This window comes from Hyperolius riggenbachi, chromosome 1 (assembly GCF_040937935.1).
Source record: "Hyperolius riggenbachi isolate aHypRig1 chromosome 1, aHypRig1.pri, whole genome shotgun sequence".
NCBI lineage: Eukaryota > Metazoa > Chordata > Amphibia > Anura > Hyperoliidae > Hyperolius > Hyperolius riggenbachi.
The window spans coordinates 651,906,655-651,928,444 of record NC_090646.1 but is presented as its reverse complement, the minus strand read 5'-3'; the positions used below and the strand labels follow the sequence as shown (position 1 = coordinate 651,928,444).

Below are 21,790 nucleotides of genomic sequence, written 5' to 3'. Positions count from 1 at the left end.
CACCCTAACTGCACTAAGGGGCCCAAAGTGCAATGAGTACCTTTAGGATTTCACAGGTCATTTTTGTTTCAAGACTACTCCTCACGGTTTAGGGCCCCTAAAATGCCAGGGCAGTATAGGAACCCCACTAATGACCCCATTTTAGAAAGAAGACACCCCAAGGTATTCCGTTAGGAGTATGGTGAGTTCATAGAAGTTTTTATTTTTTTGTCACAAGTTAGCGGAAATTGATTTTAATAGTTTTTTTTCACAAAGTGTCATTTTCCGCTAACTTGTGACAAAAAATAAAATCTTCTATGAACTCACCATACTCCGTACGGAATACCTTTGGGTGTCTTCTTTCTAGAATGGGGTCATTTGTGGGGTTCCTATACTGCCCTGGCATTTTAGGGGCCCTAAACCGTGAGGAGTAGTCTTGAAACCAAATGTCGCAAAATGACCTGTGAAATCCTAAAGGTACTCATTGGACTTTGGGCCCCTTAGCGTACTTAGGGTGTAAAAAAGTGTCACACATGTGGTACCGCCGTACTCAGGAGAAGTAGTATAATGCGTTTTGGGGTGTATTTTTACACATACCCATGCTAAGTGGGAGAAATATCTCTGTAAATGACAATTGTTTGATTTTTTTACACACAATTGTCCATTTACATAGAAATTTCTCCCATCCAGCATGGGTATGTGTAAAAATACACCCCAAAACACATTATACTACTTTTCCTGAGTACAGCGGTACCACATGTGTGACAATTTTTTGCAGCCTAGGTGCGCTAAGGGGCCCAACGTCCTATTCACAGGTCATTTTGAAGCATTTGTTTTCTAGACTACTCCTCGCGGTTTAGGGCCCCTAAAATGCCAGGGCAGTATAGGAACCCCACAAGTGACCCCATTTTAGAAAGAAGACACCCCAAGGTATTCCGTTAGGTGTATGGCGAGTTCATAGAAGATTTTATTTTTTGTCACAAGTTAGTGAAAAATGACACTTTGTGAAAAAAAACCAATAAAAATTAATTTCCGCTAACTTTTGACAAAAATAAAATCTTCTATGAACTCGTCATACACCTAACAGAATACCTTGGGGTGTCTTTTTTTCTAAAATAGGGTCACTTGTGGGGTTCCTATACCGCCCTGGCATTTTACAGGCCCAAAACCGTGAGTAGTCTGGAAACCAAATGTCTCAAAATGACTGTTCAGGGGTATAAGCATCTGCAAATTTTGATGACAGGTGGTCTATGAGGGGGCGAATTTTGTGGAACCGGTCATAAGCAGGGTGGCCTTTTAGATGACAGGTTGTATTGGGCCTGATCTGATGGATAGGAGTGCTAGGGGGGTGACAGGAGGTGATTGATGGGTGTCTCAGGGGGTGGTTAGAGGGGAAAATAGATGCAATCAATGCACTGGGGAGGTGATCGGAAGGGGGTCTGAGGGGGATCTGAGGGATTGGCCGAGTGATCAGGAGCCCACACGGGGCAAATTGGGGCCTGATCTGATGGGTAGGTGTGCTAGGGGGTGACAGGAGGTGATTGATGGGTGTCTCAAGGTGTGATTAGAGGGGGGAATAGATGCAAGCAATGCACTGGCGAGGTGATCAGGGCTGGGGTCTGAGGGCATTCTGAGGGTGTGGGCGGGTGATTGAGTGCCCTAGGGGCAGATAGGGGTCTAATCTGATAGGTAGCAGTGACAGGGGGTGATTGATGGGTAATTAGTGGGTGTTTAGGGTAGAGAATAGATGGAAACACTGCGCTTGGGTGGTGATCTGATGTCGGATCTGCGGGCGATCTATTGGTGTGGGTGGGTGATCAGTTTGCCCGCAAGGGGCAGGTTAGGGGCTGATTGATGGGTGGCAGTGACAGCGGGTGATTGATGGGTGGAAGTGACAGGGGGTGATTGATGGGTGGCAGTGACAGGGGGTGATTGATGGGTGATTGATAGGTGATTGACAGGTAATCAGTGGGTTATTACAGGGGAGAACAGATGTAAATATTGCACTGGCGAATTGATAAGGGGGGGTCTGAGGGCAATCTGAGCGTGTAGGCGGGCGATTGGGTGCCCGCAAGGGGCAGATTAGGGTCTGATCTGATGGGTAACAGTGACAGGTGGTGATAGGGGGTGATTGATGGGTAATTAGTGGGTGTTTAGAGGAGAGAATAGATGTAAACGCTGCGCTTGGGTGGTGATCTGATGTCGGATCTGCGGGCGATCTATTGGTGTGGGTGGGTGATCAGATTGCCCGCAAGGGGCAGGTTAGGGGCTGATTGTTGGGTGGCAGTGACGGGGTGATTGATGGGTGATAGGTGATTGGCAGGTGATTGACAGGTGGTCAGTGGGTTATTACAGGGAAGGACAGATGTAATTAATGCACTGGCGAATTGATAAGGGGGGGGTCTGAGGGCAATCTGAGCGTGTGGGCGGGTGATTGGGTGCCCGCAAGGGGCAGATTAGGGTCTGATCTGATAGGTAACAGTGACAGGTGGTGATAGGGGGTGATTGATGGGTGATTGATGGGTAATTAGTGGGTGTTTAGAGAAGATAACAGATGTAAACAATACATTTGGGAGGTAATCTGACGGCGGGTTTGCGGGCGATCTAATGGTGTGGGTGGGTGATCAGATTGCCCGCAAGGGGCAGGTTAGGGGCTGATTGATGGGTGGCAGTGACAGGGGGTGATTGATGGGTGATAGGTGATTGGCAGGTGATTGACAGGTGATCAGTGGGTTATTACAGGGAAGAACAGATGTAATTAATGCACTGGTGAATTGATAAGGGGGGGTCAGAGGGCAATCTGAGCGTGTGGGCGGGTGATTGGGTGCCCGCAAGGGGCAGATTAGGGTCTGATCTGATAGGTAAAAGTGACAGGTGGTGATAGGGGGTGATTGATGGGTGATTGATGGGTAATTAGTGTGTGTTTAGAGGAGAGAATAGATGTAAACAATGGATTTGGGAGGTGATCTGATGTCGGATCTGCGGGCGATCTATTGGTGTGGGGGGGTGATCAGATTGCCCGCAAGGGGCAGGTTAGGGGCTGGCTGATGGGTGGCAGTGACAGGGGGTGATTGACGGGTGATTGATGGGTGATTGACAGGTGATTGACAGGTGATTGACAGGTGATTGACAGGTGATCAGGGGGATAGATGCATACAGTAAACAGGGGGGGTGGTCTGGGGGGGGGGGTCTGGGGAGAATCTGAGGGGTGGGGGGTGATCAGGAGGGGGCAGGGAGCAGGGTGGGGGATAAAAAAAAAAATAGCGTTGACAGATAGTGACAGGGAGTGATTGATGGGTGATTAGGGGGGTGATTGGGTGCAAACAGGGGTCTGGGGGGTGGGCAGGGGGGGGTCTGATGGGTGCTGTGGGCGATCTGGGGCAGGGGGGGGGAAAAATCAGTGTGCTTGGTGCAGACTAGGGTGGCTGCAGCCTGCCCTGGTGGTCCCTCGGACACTGGGACCACCAGGGCAGGAGGCAGCCTGTATAATACACTTTGTAAACATTACAAAGTGTATTATACACTTTGTATGCGGCGATCGCGGGGTTAACATCCCGCCGGCGCTTCCGTATGGCCGGCGGGATGTTGCGGCGGGTGAGCGGCGCCAGGCGGAGGCGGAGGATCGCGTCACTGATGACGCGATCGCTCCGCCCATGCCCCTACAAGGACCGCCGCCAATTGTCAATACGGCGGTCCTTGCGGGGTGCACTTCCCGGCCGCCAATTGTACATACGGCGGTCGGGAAGTGGTTAAATAAACACTTAATATTACATTTAAAAATAACGGTTTACCTCCCACACTAAAAATTACCCATATAAAATTTTTAATAAAAAAAATAAAATAAAAAAGACAAAAAACACAACAACAACATAAATAGTTACCTAAGGGTCTGAACTTTTTGAATATGCATGACAAGAGATTATTTTACTATTATTTTAAAAATTATAAGCTTGTAAAAAAGTGATGGACGCAAATTGAGAAAGTGCACCTTTTTTTCCAAATAAAATATCGGCGCCATACATTGCTATAGGGACATCATTTAAATGGTGTAATAACCGGGACAAATGGACAAATAAAATACATGGGTTTTAATAACGGTAGCATGTATTATTTTAAAAGTAATGGCCGAAAACTGAGAAATAATGAATTGTTTCCATTTTTTCTCAATTTTCCTGTTAAAATGGATTTATAATAGAATAATTCTTAGCAAAATGTACCACCCAAAGAAAGCCTAAATGGTGGTGGAAAAAACAAGATATAGATCATTTCAGTGTAATAAGTAGTGATAAAGTTATTGGCGAATGAATGGGAGGTGAAAGTTGCTCGGATTCATAAGGTGAAACAACACTGTAGGCTGAAGTGGTTAAGGAGCCCGAGTTGTGAGACATATACAGGCTGTTATATTTATTTCCTTAAATAACAGTTGCCTGGCAGCCCTGCTGATCTATCTGGCTGCAGTAGTGTCTGAATCATACCAGAAACAAGCATGCAGCTAAAGCTGTCAGATTTGACAATATTGTCAGAAACACCTGATCTGCTGCTGCATTACTATTTATTGTTCAGGGCCTATGGCTAAAAGTATTAGAGGCAGAGGATCAGCAGTACAGCCAGGCAACTGGTATTGCTTAAATGGAAATAAATATGGCAGTCTCCATATCCCTCTCTCTTCAGTTGTCCTTTAAGGGATTATAATGACTATATTGATCAGGGGCAGACTAGGGTTGATTAGATGCTTTATATTTATAGCCTGTTTTTCCTTTAGGCAGAGGCAGTAGCATGTTACAATGCTTGTTTACACTTTACTTCTGTATATTGGGTAATTTGCAGCCTGGCTAGTTGGAGAGTGACAACAATGATGAAACTCTCAGTTCAGGAAAGGACAAGTCGTGAATTATCATCGTACTGCCAAATCTGCTGCACATTCCATCACACCTCCGTCTCTGGGTGTATGCAAATGTGCACAATTACTCCTAGAACTGTGTCATTAAAATCTAAATTCCGTCTTTAGCAGAACTTAAAGCGCAACTGTAGATACATTTTAAACAAACTGTTTCAGATACCCGGGGCTTCCCCAAGCCCCCAGCAGCCGTCCTGTCCCATGCCGGTCCTCCACGATCCTCCGTTCTCCCGCCGCTGCTCTGTTCCTTGACTTTTAAGTCGAGGCCAGCGCAGCCCTGCCACGCGTATCTTTTTTTCGCGTTCCCCGCTGCAATAGCGCTATTGCAGACTGGAACGAGAAGAAGGATACATACGGCCAGAGCCGCGCAGGCGCAGTGCCCTGGCGGCGAAACCGAAAGTAGCTGGTGGCGGGAGAACGGATGCTCGTGGAGGACCGGCGCGGTCTCTGTGCATATGTATATACAGTGTATATATATATATATATATATACCGGTATATATATAACGACCTTTTAGTCTATCGCAATAATAGTGGGTGTGGTTTAGATAATGGCAGTTGGTGCTGTTCTTTTTCCAGCAGTAAACATGATTAGGGGCATGCTGATTGTGGATCAAACAATATGAACAAATTACAAGGCGAATATCAATCATTTCTTGATCTCTCTTTGAAAAGTGTCATTTTTCCCCCCCTTTTCGATAACGTTCCTCTTTGAGGTCAGGTGAAAAAAACGGTCCTGCATACAGCCGATTTACAGTACTAACAATGTTTATACCCTACATATTAAAATGACATTCCCAGCTTAGATTTTATATGTTTGGTTGCAGCCCAGAGCTGTTAGGGGGCACCAACTATACTTCACTTCCTCCGATAAACGAATCCATCCTTCAGATCAGGTGTTTTTGTGGCTACACTTGTGGGTGTAAAAATGATGATGTCCACACTTATGAGGGTCACCAGAGGTAGGCAAGGGAAATGGTGAGAACATTGGTGGGGGCTTGGTTTGTAGTTATGCCCCTGCATGAAGGCGCGTATCTGGGTAATATAGCACCTATGGAAAACACTGAAATTGTGCCCCATATCCAACTGCGTCCCATATCCAGGTATCCCTACAGTATGGATATCCAGAGGTTCTCCCCAGTATATGTAGTGAGAATTAGCCCACCAGTATTGTTAAGGTAGCCCCCAGTAATAGGTCACCAGAGTTAGCCACCCGGTATAAGTAGCCAGATGGCCAGAGGTCACCCCTCTAATTTAGGCAGCCAGAAGAAGCCCTCACCGTATAGATAGTCAACCAGTTTAGGTTGCTCTCCCAGCATAGGTAATTAGACGATTCCCCCTCCCCCGTATAAGTAACCCCACCAGTATCGGTTGCCAGGGCCGGATTTCTGGGAAGGCCAGAAGGCCACGGCCTAGGGCGATAAAATAAGATAAGAAGGGCGGCATGACTTGGAGAGAGAAGAGGTCATATGTCAAAGTAAATCATCTCTTCTGGTCCCGGAGCACAGCCAGCCAGCGCCCTGCTCTGCGCTAATAGCTGAATTCCAGAGTTCCCCAATCCCTGCTTCTCTCTCTCTCACTTCCTGATGTGTTATTTGCTAGAGTTAATCCCCCAAGTATAAGTAGCAAGCAGTATCCCTCAGTAGGGTGGTGGAGCACAAGGGAAAAGGAGGCAGCCATGGCGCCCCTGGTGCTGTGGCGCCCATAGCACAAGCCATGCCAGCACCCCTCTAAATACGCCTCTGCCAGCATGCATTATTCCCACTTTACCAGCGAGGCTCTGTACCGGGCTATGGGTGTGATGCGTGTAAGGGAACAACGTAGGACTCCAGCAGCATACATAATAACTTCCTTGCTCTATATAGGACAGGAAAGTTGGAGAGGGACGATGTTTATCTTGGCACAGCTCCTTTTATTGGAGAGGTTTAACTGGGAGCACCTGTAACCTGTTCTTCCTGCCCCGAAACTTGTGAAACTTTCCCCGAAATTTGTGCTCTCCAAATTAACTTAACCCATTCACCATCGGAAGGGCGAAGCCCGGAAGGCCTGTCTCTATCCCTATCATAGCTAGCATTCCCGGAATGTGAGCCACTCTCATACTTGCTTTAATAACCATTCACTGAGATCCAGAATAACAATCACTGATCTCTCTGCACTGCCACTGTTCCCAATGATTATCTCTAGGCATTAGTGCTGAAATCGATAACAAGAGCTCCTGCTCCACGTGGCTAACTACTCATGTAGCAAGATGGAAATTTCTGAGCAGTAGATACTGACGGCAAATTGATCATTTTAATAAAATTAAATTTACAGAAGGATATGTATTTGCAGGAAATAGTTTAAAGAAGCTGGAGTTTCACTTTAACTGCCGCGCCAATGGCCGGTAAGTTAAGACAGACACAGATAAGCAAATACTGATCTTTCGCAGACCGGCGGCAGAATGTCCGCCCAGCCACACACTGATAAGCAAGATTGCTTTTGCCATATTGCCACAGTTGGCAGCTGCCCAGGGGCACCGCCAAGATGGGGCACTACTAAACTGGCCCGAGGATAGCTACGTGCATCTCCTGCTACTTTTACTCCATAAACAATCAGGCCGTGTAATGTAACAACTGTGATGGATAGAATGTAACAAGTTTGCTAGTTCCATATCCTCTTTCTGCACTTGGAATTAAGGCGATTGCAAAATTCTTAAAGAGAACCAGAGATGAAGCACCCTCATGTATTTTATTACATTTATCAGTGGGAACATGACAGTAAACACCTACCCTGCTTTTAGTTTCATTGTTATCTGCTTAATTAGTCTATTAGCAACTGTGATAAGAATCCACCGACTATTCAGTCGAGGTTTGACCTGGAATCATTATAGCTGAGTCACTCTTCTGTGGAGTCTTTTCAAGCCCAAGCCTTCCCCTCTCCTGGCTTAGATTTCCTGCTTTGCATACTGAGAGCTGTGATGATTTGGGAGAGGCTGCTGCTCCTGAGAGAGAAGCTCTGTGGCTGTAATATGATCCCTGTGTGCTCTGTGTGCACTAGATACTGATAATAACGGCAGTTTCATTCCTATGAGAGACACTTCCTACAGGCAGCTGTACATCATACCAAAATGAAAGCACATAGATGAAAGGCTGCATTTAGCCTAGATAGCAGCATAGTCTCATATGGCCTAGACAGCACATCCAGAACAACTCATAACCCGTAAGGAGAAGGGATATGAGCCGGCGGCCATATTTGATTTTTCCTGGAGCAATAATGGATAAAAAACACTCAAAAAGGCACACCAGAGCGGCAAAATTATCAGGTAGAGCATTTATTCTTTACAAGCTATCAACTGATATGTTTATTTTGTGTGAATCGTTCATCTCTGGTTCCCTTTAATGGCATGGACAATGAGTAATCAGTTTGAAACTTACCAAAGATAAATATTTACTTAGTATGCTACAGCACTGAAAAAAAAATCCAGTTTTACCCCTTTATGCTGGAGGATACACTGGGGCTAATTTATATACATGTGACGGGGGCGTGACTAAAAAATGGAGACTTTCAGGAAAATGTTTTACACAATTAAGTTTTCTTTTTGACAAAATAAATAATTCAATTATATTAAGGAGTCTGGTTATACTCTGCTAGTGTTGGGCGAACATCTAGATGTTCGGGTTCGGGCCGAACAGGCCGAACATGGCCGCGATGTTCGGGTGTTCGACCCGAACTCCGAACATAATGGAAGTCAATGGGGACCCGAACTTTTGTGCTTTGTAAAGCCTCCTTACATGCTACATACCCCAAATTTACAGGGTATGTGCACCTTGGGAGTGGGTACAAGAGGAAAAAAATTTTTAGCAAAAAGAGCTTATAGTTTTTGAGAAAATCGATTTTAAAATTTCAAAGGGAAAACTGTCTTTTAAATGCGGGAAATGTCTGTTTTCTTTGCACAGGTAACATGCTTTTTGTCGGCATGCAGTCATAAATGTAATACATATAAGAGGTTCCAGGAAAAGGGACCGGTAACGCTAACCCAGCAGCAGCACACGTGATGGAACAGGAGGAGGGTGGCGCAGGAGGAGAAGGCCACGCTTTGAGACACAACAACCCAGGCCTTGCATGAGGACAAGAAGCGTGCGGATAGCAATTTGCATTTTGTCGCCATGCAGTCATAAATGTAATACAGATGAGAGGTTCAATAAACAGGGACCGGAAACGCTAACCCATCACAGATGTTCATTGTTCATGTTACTTGGTTGGGGTCCGGGAGTGTTGCGTAGTCGTTTCCAATCCAGGATTGATTCATTTTAATTTGAGTCAGACGGTCTGCATTTTCTGTGGAGAGGCGGATACGCCGCCGATCTGTGACGATGCCTCCGGCAGCACTGAAACAGCGTTCCGACATAACGCTGGCTGCCGGGCAAGCCAGCACCTCTATTGCGTACATTGCCAGTTTGTGCCAGGTGTCTAGCTTCGATACCCAATAGTTGAAGGGTGCAGATGGATTGTTCAACACAGCTACGCCATCTGACATGTAGTCCTTGACCATCTTCTCCAGGCGATCGGTGTTGGAGGTGGATCTGCACGCTTGCTGTTCAGTGGGCTGCTGCTGCATGGGTGTCAGAAAATTTTCCCACTCCAAGGACACTGCCGATACCATTCCCTTTTGGGCACTAGCTGCGGCTTGTGTTGTTTGCTGCCCTCCTGGTCGTCCTGGGTTTGCGGAAGTCAGTCTGTCGGCGTACAACTGGCTAGAGGAGGGGGAGGATGTCAATCTCCTCTCTAAAGTATCCACAAGGGCCTGCTGGTATTCTTCCATTTTGACCTGTCTGGCTCTTTCTTCAAGCAGTTTTGGAACATTGTGTTTGTACCGTGGATCCAGAAGGGTATAAACCCAGTAATTGGTGTTGTCCAGAATGCGCACAATGCGTGGGTCGCGTTCAATGCAGTCCTAGGCCGAAGAGGTCATAGCCTAGGGTCACAAAACCTGTTTATTGGGCAATTTCAATGGTGGCGAGTCTGACGTACATAAATCGCAGCAATGGCCGTTAGCAACGTCTGAATCTCACGAAATGTCTCATGCAGGTAGAAGACATATTGTTAGACTTGGGCTCCAAAGATGGGTTCCCTACATCTCTGCAAACCAGAGTTACAGGGCTCCAAATTTGGTAAAATCCCCCATAGGCTTTCATTGGGCCTCCTATTTACAGTTCCAAAATCTCACATCTTTTCAAAGGGCAATTACTCAGCTTCCACTAAGTCTGTCACTAAGTTTGAGTATGATTGCTTTGCTGCTATGTGTGGTTCAGTGTGTATGGTCAGCTGACATCTAGCTATACACGGCCGTGTATTTTAGGGGGGGATAAGGGAGTTTCATGTGACCGCATTTTGATTCAATAAACTTTTGTGATATTTGCTAGTAGACGCTCTCCATTGTTTTTCTATCCTTATGTCCTTTATATGGAAAGCGGCTCCCCTGACAACGGTATCAGATACTTTTTATATCTTCTTGCGCTCCTCAATTAATGTTTAACCAATTACTCAGCAGTGGCAAATTTTCTAGCATTGTAGGGACCCTTAGGGGGAACATGACTGGTGAGTTTCGGGCCCCTAGGCCAAAGAGGTCATAGCCTAGGGTCACAAAAACCTGTTTATTTGGGCTATTTCAATGGTAGTGATGGTGGCGTACATAAATCTCAGCCATGGCCGTTAGCAACGTCTGAATCTCACGAAATGTCTCATGCAGGTAGAAGACATATTGTTAGACTTAGATTCCAAAGATGGGGTCCCTACATCTCTGCAAACCAGAGTTACAGGGGTCCAAAATTGGTAAAATCCCCCATAGGCTTTCATTGGGCCTCCTATTTACCGTTCCAAAATCTCACACCATTTCAAAGGGCAATGGCTCAGCAGTGGCAAAACTCACCAGTCATGATCCCCCTAAGGGTCCCTACAATGCTAGAAAATTTGGTACTGCTGAGCCATTGCCCTTTGTAAAGATGTGAGATTTTGGAAAGTGAAATAGGGAGCCAATGAAATCCTATGGGGGATTTTACCAATTTTGGACCCCTGTAACTCTGGTTTGCAGAGATGTAGGGACCCCATCTTTGGAATCCAAGTCTAACAATATGTCTTCTACCTGCATGAGACATTTCGTGAGATTCAGACTTTGCTAACGGCCATTGCTGCGATTTATGTACGTCACCATCACTACCATTGAAATAGCCCCAATAAACAGGTTTTTGTGACCCTAGGCTATGACCTCTTCGGCCTAGGGGCCCGAAACTCACCAGTCATGTTCCCCCTAAGGGTCCCTACAATGCTAGAAAATTTGGTACTGCTGAGCCATTGCCCTTTGAAAAGATATGAGATTTTGGAAAGTGAAATAGGGAGCCAATGAAATCCTATGGGGGATTTTACCAATTTTGGACCCCTGTAACTCTGGTTTGCAGAGATGTAGGGACCCCATCTTTGGAATCCAAGTCTAACAATATGTCTTCTACCTGCATGAGACATTTCGTGAGATTCAGACTTTGCTAACGGCCATTGCTGCGATTTATGTACGTCACCATCACTACCATTGAAATAGCCCCAATAAACAGGTTTTTGTGACCCTAGGCTATGACCTCTTCGGCCTAGGGGCCCGAAACTCACCAGTCATGTTCCCCCTAAGGGTCCCTACAATGCTAGAAAATTTGCCACTGCTGAGTAATTGCCCTTTGAAAAGATGTGAGATTTTGGAACTGTAAATAGGAGGCCCAATGAAAGCCTATGGGGGATTTTACCAAATTTGGAGCCCTGTAACTCTGGTTTGCAGAGATGTAGGGAACCCATCTTTGGAGCCCAAGTCTAACAATATGTCTTCTACCTGCATGAGACATTTCGTGAGATTCAGACGTTGCTAACGGCCATTGCTGCGATTTATGTACGTCAGACTCGCCACCATTGAAATTGCCCAATAAACAGGTTTTGTGACCCTAGGCTATGACCTCTTCGGCCTAGGACTGCATTGAACGCGACCCACGCATTGTGCGCATTCTGGACAACACCAATTACTGGGTTTATACCCTTCTGGATCCACGGTACAAACACAATGTTCCAAAACTGCTTGAAGAAAGAGCCAGACAGGTCAAAATGGAAGAATACCAGCAGGCCCTTGTGGAGACTTTAGAGAGGAGATTGACATCCTCCCCCTCCTCTAGCCAGTTGTACGCCGACAGACTGACTTCCGCAAACCCAGGACGACCAGGAGGGCAGCAAACAACACAAGCCGCAGCTAGTGCCCAAAAGGGAATGGTATCGGCAGTGTCCTTGGAGTGGGAAAATTTTCTGACACCCATGCAGCAGCACACAGAACAGCAAGCGTGCAGATCCACCTCCAACACCGATCGCCTGGAGAAGATGGTCAAGGACTACATGTCAGATGGCGTAGCTGTGTTGAACAATCCATCTGCACCCTTCAACTATTGGGTATCGAAGCTAGACACCTGGCACAAACTGGCAATGTACGCAATAGAGGTGCTGGCTTGCCCGGCAGCCAGCGTTATGTCGGAACGCTGTTTCAGTGCTGCCGGAGGCATCGTCACAGATCGGCGGCGTATCCGCCTCTCCACAGAAAATGCAGACAGTCTGACTCAAATTAAAATGAATCAATCCTGGATTGGAAACGACTACGCAACACTCCCGGACCCCAACCAAGTAACATGAACAATGAACATCTGTGATGGGTTAGCGTTTCCGGTCCCTGTTTATTGAACCTCTCATCTGTATTACATTTATGACTGCATGGCGACAAAATGCAAATTGCTATCCGCACGCTTCTTGTCCTCATGCAAGGCCTGGGTTGTTGTGTCTCAAAGCGTGGCCTTCTCCTCCTGCGCCACCCTCCTCTTGTTCCATCACGTGTGCTGCTGCTGGGTTAGCGTTACCGGTCCCTTTTCCTGGAACCTCTTATATGTATTACATTTATGACTGCATGCCGACAAAAAGCATGTTACCTGTGCAAAGAAAACAGACATTTCCCGCATTTAAAAGACAGTTTTCCCTTTGAAACTTTAAAATCGATTTTCTCAAAAACTATAAGCTCTTTTTGCTAAATTTTTTTTTCCTCTTGTACCCACTCCCAAGGTGCACATACCCTGTAAATTTGGGGTATGTAGCATGTAAGGAGGCTTTACAAAGCACGAAAGTTCGGGTCCCCATTGACTTCCATTATGTTCGGAGTTCGGCCATGTTCGGCCCGAACCCGAACATCTAGATGTTCGCCCAACACTACACGTGACCCGTTCGGCCAATCACAGCGCTAGCCGAACGTTCGGGTAACGTTCGGCCATGCGCTCTTAGTTCGGCCATATGGCCGAACAGTTTGGCCGAACACCATCAGGTGTTCGGCCGAACCCGAACATTACCCGAACAGGGTGATGTTCTGCAGAACCCGAACAGTGGCGAACACTGTTCGCCCAACACTATACTCTGCATGGAGGGCGCGCCCCCACCTGGCCATCAGTTGCAAGGCTTCAGTTGATTTCAAAATCTAGATATCTCTGAGCGATTTCCAATTCTGTAGCCCCCTACAAAGAATAGGACACCTCGAAAGTCTGCACAGGCAAAGGGATCACACCGGGGTAAGCAATAACAGCTGTTTACAATGCTGATCATATGCAAAGCCGGTAACCTGTGCACTGGTGGGCATTTGAGAAAATGGGTACTGAAAAAGACCGCAATAGTAATTGGGGCTATAGCAGCGCCCAGGGGGTAGTGTAGGCGTGGCTAGCACATGATAAATTCCGGTTATAGGCATGACAGGTATCAACGCCGGCGGTAGTGCTTAGCCGCAGAAGGAGGAGTTGATATCGGCAGGGGGTAGGTTAGTGTCAGGGGAAGGTTAGTGTGAGAAAAGGTTTAGTTAAGTGATAGTAAAGTATGGTGAACACTTATCAATATTCTACTGTCAGTATTAGCCAGTGCCCAATAGTAGAATATAGGTAATTGTACTGATTCTATCGGCTTCTCCCTGTATGATGCTGCTCTGCCCTCCTTGCCGCAGGACTTGGCCCCCTTAGACCCCGCCCCCCCCAGCAATGGCAGGGGCTATTGTTCCTCCCCTGAGTGGAGTGACACTGTGACCCAGATCCAGGGCCGTATTTACCATAAGGCATTGTAGGCACATGCCAACAGGCGCCTGTTGATTGAAGGGCGGCTCACTCCCCTCCCAGAGCACCTCCCTCCCTCCTTTCCTATACAGAGTCCTGATGAGAGTGTAAAAGAGAGGTTACTCACCCTGCTCTCTGCATTCTACTGATGAGATTTCCCTTCAGTCAGGGACACCTGGCTACTTAATACTGAGGTTCCACTAGCTACCTAATACTGGGGGGCACCTCTAGCTACTTAATATTGAGGGTACTTCTGGCTACCTAATACTAGGAGGCACCTAAGACGGGCAAGGGAAGTAAGGGAGAAGTGACAGTTGGACAGTGCAGGTCAGCAGGGGTTTGTAGGTTCATGGAGGGTGAAGTCTAGGATACCATGACATCTGTTCCTATAGGCTCCTCCTGTGAGGTAAATCCCTGCCTCAGGACAATCCAGGTCGGTTTTGCAGCACCTGACTGACGGGCAACTACAAGCCTTACAATCTTGGAGAAGAGACCCGCTCCATTCCCCTCTTCCTTACCGTATGGAGCAATTTCATGATTTTACAGTTTCCCTTTTACAAGGCCGTGACCAAACCCCTAACCTAGCAGGAAATAAAACTCCTGGCCATAAAGCAGTATGGGCTTCTCTCACACGCACAGAGGAACAATAGCTGCACGTACCAAAAAATCAGCATCTCCCACAAACCACATCAGCAGCTTTCTGAGGGAGGTTAAAGAGAAACCCCGGGTAGAAACCCAAACACATAGTCACACAGAGTGAAAGGTCTGATTCTGATGTACTCTGTGCTAAATGACTCCCTGGCTACTAAATTTGCTTCTATCCAAATTTAATGCAACCAGTGCAGCTTTGATCTGGGCTAATCATATGCGCTTCCTATTTGACTGACCCAATTCTAATATTCCAAACTGCACTCTATCGGCATTGAATGTGCATGCAAGAGGCAATTATCTGCATTGGATTGACCATCTCTGTTGATTACACCCTCCTACCCCACATAGTGTGGCACTGGTGTATGGTGAACATACACAATAATAATACTCACTGTCACTCTCAGTTTGTACAGTATAACGTATTACTCCAAGCTGATAGTAAACTAGCTGCAGCGTGTACTGATCTTTGTTCTATCGGTTTGTTCAGTATAAGCTGTTACTCTGAGCTGATGTTGATAGTGAACTAGCTGCAGCGTGTGCTGATCTCTGTTCCATCAGTTTGTACAGTATAAGCTGTTACTCTGAGGTAATGTTGATAGTAAACTAGCTGCAATGTGAGCTGATCTCTGTTCCACCAGTTTGTACAGTATAAGTTGTTACTCTGAGCTAATGTTGGTATTGTTGTTGTTGTTGTAGTAAACCAGCTGCAGCGTGTGTTCTCTGCTCCCAGTGTTTGTACAGTATAAGCTGCTACTTTGTGCTGATGCTAAATATAGGAGGGCTTTTGGGTCTCTTTTATCCCCTTACTTTCCTGGTGGTTTTATGTCATCTTGAGCTATTTGGGTATTCTTTGAGCTGATGTTGATAGTAAACTTGCTGCAATGTGTGTTAATCTCTGCCCCCCTGCCCCAGTATGTACAGTATAAGCTGTTACTCTGAGCTGATAGTAAACCAGCAGCAGTGTGTGCTGATTTCTGCTCGCCCAGTTTGTACAGTATAAGCAGTTACTCTGTTTTAATAGTAAAATATTGCAGTGTGTGCTGATCTATGGTGTTGCTCTGTGCTGATAGTAATCTATCTGCAGCATGTGGTGATCTCTGCTGCCTCAAGTATGTACAGTATAAGCTGTTACTCTGTGCTGATAGTAAAGTAGCTGCAGTGTGTGCTGATCTTTGCTCCCCCTGTTTGTACAGCATAAGTTATTACTATGTGCTGATGCTGATAGTATACTAACTGGAGTATTTGCTATTATCTGCTTCCAGCAGTAAGTACAGTATAAGCTGTTACTTTGTGTTGATAGTAAACTAGCTGCAGCATCTTTGAGCCTTCAGTTTGTACAGTTTAAGGCAGCTGTTACTCTGTGTGGCTAGTAAACTAGCTGCAGTGTGCTGAACTCTGCTCCCTCAGTTTGTGTCAGTTTCAGCTATTACTCTGTGTTGATAGTAATCTAGCTGCAGTGTGTGCTGATCTCTACTACAGTATAAGCTGTTAGGGCTGGGACTCACTAAAGCTTTTTTTTTTAGCTTTTAGAGCTTAGCTTTTTTTGAGATTAGGCAAATCACAATTGCAGGACAGGCAGCATTTTGGGAGCGTTTCCATTCTAATGTATTGTATAGGAGCAAGGAAATTGCTCCCAAAATCAATTGCAAAGCGCTACCACAAATCGCTAGCGATTGCGACACTTTGTAGTGGGTCCCGGGCTTTACTCTGTGTTGATGGTAAACTAGCTGCAGTGTGTGCTGATATCTGCTACAGTGTAAGCTGTTTCTCTGTGTTGATGGTAAACTAGCTGCAATGTGTGCTGATCTATTCTCTCCCAGTATGTACAGTATAAGTTGTGACTCTGTGGTGATAGCAAACAGCTGCAGTGTGTGCTTATCTCTATTCCATCCAGTATGTACAGTATAAGCTGTTACTCTGTGTTGATAGTAAACTAGCTGCAGTGTGTACTGATCTCTGTTCCCCCCAGTATGTTAGTATAAGCAGATAATCTGTGTTGATAATAAACTAGCTGCAGTGTGTTCTGATCTCTGGTTCTTGAATTTTTAACTGCAGTTTGTGTTGATTACTGCTTGTTAAGTATAAGCTTTTCCACAGTACTGATGTTGATAGTAAACTAGCTGCTGCATGTGCTGATCTCTGCTCCCCTAGACTGTACAATATAAGATGTTAATCTGAGCCGATGCTGATATAGAACTAGCTGCAGAGTGTGCTGAGCTGCACTTCCCATCAGTTTGTACAGTATAAGCTGTTATTCCATGCTGATAGTAAACTAGGTGCAGTGTGTGCCGATCCTGACTTGATGACAGTCAAATATTCCCCTATACGCAGATCGTTATCGATACTTCAGTACATGCTAAAGACAAGTACAGGCAAGCTAGGAGTCACCTTACAGAAAACACTATCAGTGGCATGCCAGTATCATAAAACAGAGTTTAAACAATGCATCAATAACATATGTATAAAATGCATGTATATTACACTATTGAACAGAGCCCTATTCTAGGACATTTTAATCACACTATAGTGAAGGCACGCTGACACCGTCAATGTAACTTTGTCCAAACTTAATTTCCCAGTTTTGAATAGAACGTCGGAGGCTGACAGCAGCAGCAAACCAGAGTGACATCTCTGCCAATACCAGCGTGCAATCGCCACAGAACAAACGGCTGAAATGTGGGATGATTTGAGGGAGATTTTAGTGTGAAAATGCTTTAAGATCTAATGAAAATCAGCATTGAGCGCCTAACGCAGGCATGGGCAAACCTGGCCCTCCAGCTGTTAAGGAACTACAAGTCCCACAATGCATTGCAGGAGTCTGACAGCCACAGTCATGACTCATAAAGGCAAATGCATTGTGGGACTTGTAGTTCCGTAACAGCTGGAGGGCCAAGTTTGCCCATGCCTGGCCTAACGTCATCCATATTTGTGGTGATCAATCGTCAATGTGTTCCTAAGGTCTGCCATCAATCGTTCTATTATTGCGTATGGCGCACATAATAATTATCATTATTATTAGAATTATTCTGCAACACCTAGGTTACACCTTCGCTTGTTTTTAACCTGTTCAATGGACACTAAAATCCATCCACCCATTTATTTTCATTGGTATCTTGAAACTTTAGGATAGGTTTTTAAGTTTTTCTTTTTTCTTTTTGTTTATAACTTTCTTTTTTTCGAATAACTTTTATGTTTTCATTGGATTAACTTTGCTGATGCGCATATGAGCATCAAAGATCTGTAGATTATCCAAACCGGATTTAAGATATCCACAGATTTTTATCGTGGTCTATAGTAAGTACACTCCCTTTAGCAATTAGCATTTTTTTTCCAGTGTGAAGCCTAGTACACACTTTCAATTATGATTGGCCAATCACTGACCAATTTTACCACTTCCATGTAGTATGAGAGTCAACAGATATTGAATGCTATGAGCAGATTTTTGTAGGTAAGCCCTCATATTACACAGAGATGGTAAAATTGGTCAGTGATTGGCCAATCATAATTGAAAGTGTGTACCAGGCTTAAAGTGGACCCAAACCAAAAATGTTTTTCATTCAAAATATTTAGTTGCACCACTCTGACACACACAAAGATAAATAAACACTCCTTCTGGCCCATGAGCATTTCAGTGCATGCTTATCACCCTTCTCTTTTCATAACTAGGGTTATACAGGTGGCAGCCATTAGCAATTCCTCCTTTGCTGGACACCATCTACTCCACCAGTCTGCCGGATTCTGTCCCGGCAATATGAAAGGAAGGGAGGAGTTCCTCCAATAAATGTAAAATATTTTATATTTGTCATCATGCACCTGAAAAAAGGTTGCTATTTATTATTATAATTTAGAAAATAGATTTTATTTCTGAAATCTTGTCTTTTTAATTCGGGTCCACTTTAAATCTAATTGCAAGGGCTCTTTTAAGGCGGATACACACGATACTTTAAAAAGATCCGATTTTACAGCAATTTGATAAAAACGATAGGTTGTATAGAGCAGTCAAAAGATTTTCTTTTTACTCAAGTGAGAAATCTGATCAGATTTTCCCAATAGTTCCCATTTTTTTTTCAAATTTGACCAATCTTCTTTTTCAGAAGATTGAATTGTGTACAATAGATCGTCTGTTTCTTGACTTATAGACGCAAGCAACTTTTTCAAAAATTTTCAATACTTTTTGAAAAATTGAACACAGGTGCATGATGCATTGGTCAGATCTTTCAAATGTTACAATCGATCAAAAGAAAAACTGACTGTGCATCTTGAATTGAAAAGAAATTGTATCGAGCGTGGCTACCTCCTACCTACAAAAACGCAAATGCAATGTGATTTCTTTCCGATTTTTACTATGTGATTTTCCTGCCATTGCATTTTTTGCTATTTTCTCTAGATGCTAGGAACACAGAAAAAAATGCTGCATGCAGGACTTCTGCGATTGGGCAAAATCAGATCGCGATTGGGATCGCACTAGTCTAAAAGGGTCCCTGTGATTTTTGTTATTTTGGTGATGTCCTTGCATCTTGCGATTTGCATGCGATGTCGCATGTCACATATAACAGCCCAGCTTTTTAGGTTGTGTTTAGGAGTGAGGTACTTACCACCAGTATGAGTGTCCCCAGGCATTCGGCCAGAGCCTGTCTCATCAGCTTGTTTCTGAGCCTCAGCATCCCATTGACGCTGCTGAGAAATTCCTTCTGTCTGCCCATGGCTGTGGGGTGCGCTGTGTGCCGGAGATAGAGAGAGGTGATGCTGGAGTGTGAGCTGCTGGGATCACTTGTAGTGAAGATCTGTGTCAGGGCTTATAAGTTTAGAGTCAGTCACCTCCCATGCAGAGAGTGACACTCCTCTCCCCTCCCAGCCATCACACACTCACTCACACACGTCAAATTTATTTTCCACTCTCTACTCTTGAGCTGACCTCATCCTCCCTCCCTGAAATCATCAGCAGTCTTCACTGTGATGAAATAAACGATCCAGGGAGAGATCTACACTTCTCTCTTTCTGTTTTGTTTTTTTTCTAATGAGGAAATCTAAAGAGAGAAAATAAAAATCAGTTTAACTTACCTGGGGCCTCTTGCAGCCCCCCGGCGTCATTTGGTGCCCACGCCGTTCTTCTGTGAACCTTCAGTCAGCAGCGGCTGGCACTGTGCGTGGCAGCATTCTGCACATGCTCAGTACGGGAATATCACTACTGTGCATGCGCAGAACGATCCAGGTAACATCACCCATTACGCCCCATAGAGGCACCACAGCACCCAGTGGTGTACCTACCATACAGCTGAAGGTGCTCACAGCCCCGGGTGTAGCCATGGCTAGGGGTGCCGCTGTGGTGCTCAGTCACTGTGTTCTTCCACCTGGAACCTTTTTTCATAGTTTGGGCAACATTCAGGAAAATAGCAGCAGGCAGTTCAGGGGACTGTACTACTTCCTGCACTAGATGTAGCACCCCTCCCCCTTCCTGTCCCATGGGCAATGTGTCTCCTTGCTCTCTACACACAGCCTGCTGTGAGTGAATGTGCAGAGCAACAGGGTGAGTAGAGAGAATGATTGCTGTGCTGCAGCTGGGACATTAGCAGGGAGAGGTGGCAGGATGTGTTTAGTGCTTCAGAAGTTGCCTGCCACTAGTAGCTATAAGCACTGGCTGCTGCAATACCAGAGTGCCCTGACTATTGATTATTTATCCTGATCAGAGCTCCAAGCATACACACTGGAAGCTGTGGTGCCTCAATAGGCCGCATGCTGGGAGCTGCGGTGCATCAAAGGGGACATGCTGAGTGCTGTGGTGCCTCTATGGGGGCATACCGGGTGCTTTGGTTCCTGTATCAGGGTCTGCTGGTTGCTGGGTGCTGTGGTGCCTCTGTGGGGCATGTTGGGTGCTGTGGTGCCATGCTGGGTGCTGTGATGCCAAGTGCCTCTATGGGACATGCTGGGTACTGTGGTGCCATGCTGGGTGCTGTGGTGCCATGCTGGGTGCTGTGATGCCAAGTGCCTCTATGGGACATGCTGGATACTGTGGTGCCATGCTCGGTGCTATGGTGCCATGCTGGGTGCTGTGATGCCAAGTGCCTCTATGGGACATGCTGGGTACTGTGGTGCCATGCTCGGTGCTGTGGTGCCATGCTCGGTGCTGTGGTGCCATGCTGGGTGCTGTGATGCCAAGTGCCTCTATGGGACATGCTGGATACTGTGGTGCCATGCTCGGTGCTATGGTGCCATGCTGGGTGCTGTGATGCCAAGTGCCTCTATGGGACATGCTGGGTACTGTGGTGCCATGCTCGGTGCTGTGGTGCCATGCTCGGTGCTGTGGTGCCATGCTGGGTGCTGTGATGCCAAGTGCCTCTATGGGACATGCTGGATACTGTGGTGCCATGCTCGGTGCTATGGTGCCATGCTGGGTGCTGTGATGCCAAGTGCCTCTATGGGACATGCTGGGTACTGTGGTGCCATGCTGGGTGCTGTGGTGCCATGCTGGGTGCTGTGATGCCAAGTGCCTCTATGGGACATGCTGGGTACTGTGGTGCCATGCTGGGTGCTGTGGTGCCATGCTGGGTGCTGTGATGCCAAGTGCCTCTATGGGACATGCTGGGTACTGTGGTGCCATGCTGGGTGCTGTGGTGCCATGCTGGGTGCTGTGATGCCAAGTGCCTCTATTGGACATGCTGGGTACTGTGGTGCCATGCTGGGTGCTGTGGTGCCATGCTGGGTGCTGTGATGCCAAGTGCCTCTATGGGACATGCTGGGTACTGTGGTGCCATGCTGGGTGCTGTGGTGCCATGCTGGGTGCTGTGATGCCAAGTGCCTCTATTGGACATGCTGGGTACTGTGGTGCCATGCTGGGTGCTATGGTGCCATGCTGGGTGCTGTGATGCCAAGTGCCTCTATTGGACATGCTGGGTACTGTGGTGCCATGCTCGGTGCTGTGGTGCCATGCTGGGTGCTGTGATGCCAAGTGCCTCTATGGGACATGCTGGGTACTGTGGTGCCATGCTGGGTGCTGTGGTGCCTCTATGGTGCATGCTGGGTACTGTGGTGCCATGCTGGGTGCTGTTGTGCCAAGCTGGATGCTGTGGTGCCTCTGTGGGGCATGCTGGGTACTGTGGTGCCATGCTGGATGCTGTGGTGCCTCTATGGGG

At 46.3% G+C, this 21,790-nt stretch overlaps 1 protein-coding gene across 1 annotated transcript in view; it reads right to left on the bottom strand.

The window, feature by feature from the left end:
- Positions 1-19,448, bottom strand: part of AQP3 (aquaporin 3 (Gill blood group)) — a 53,082-nt gene extending 33,634 nt beyond the window's left edge. The window contains exon 1 of the mRNA XM_068251787.1: positions 19,256-19,448. Within this exon, the coding sequence (XP_068107888.1) occupies positions 19,256-19,363 (108 nt within the window). The 5' untranslated portion in view covers positions 19,364-19,448. The remainder of the gene's footprint in view (positions 1-19,255) is intronic.
- Positions 19,449-21,790: the final 2,342 nt, after the last annotated feature.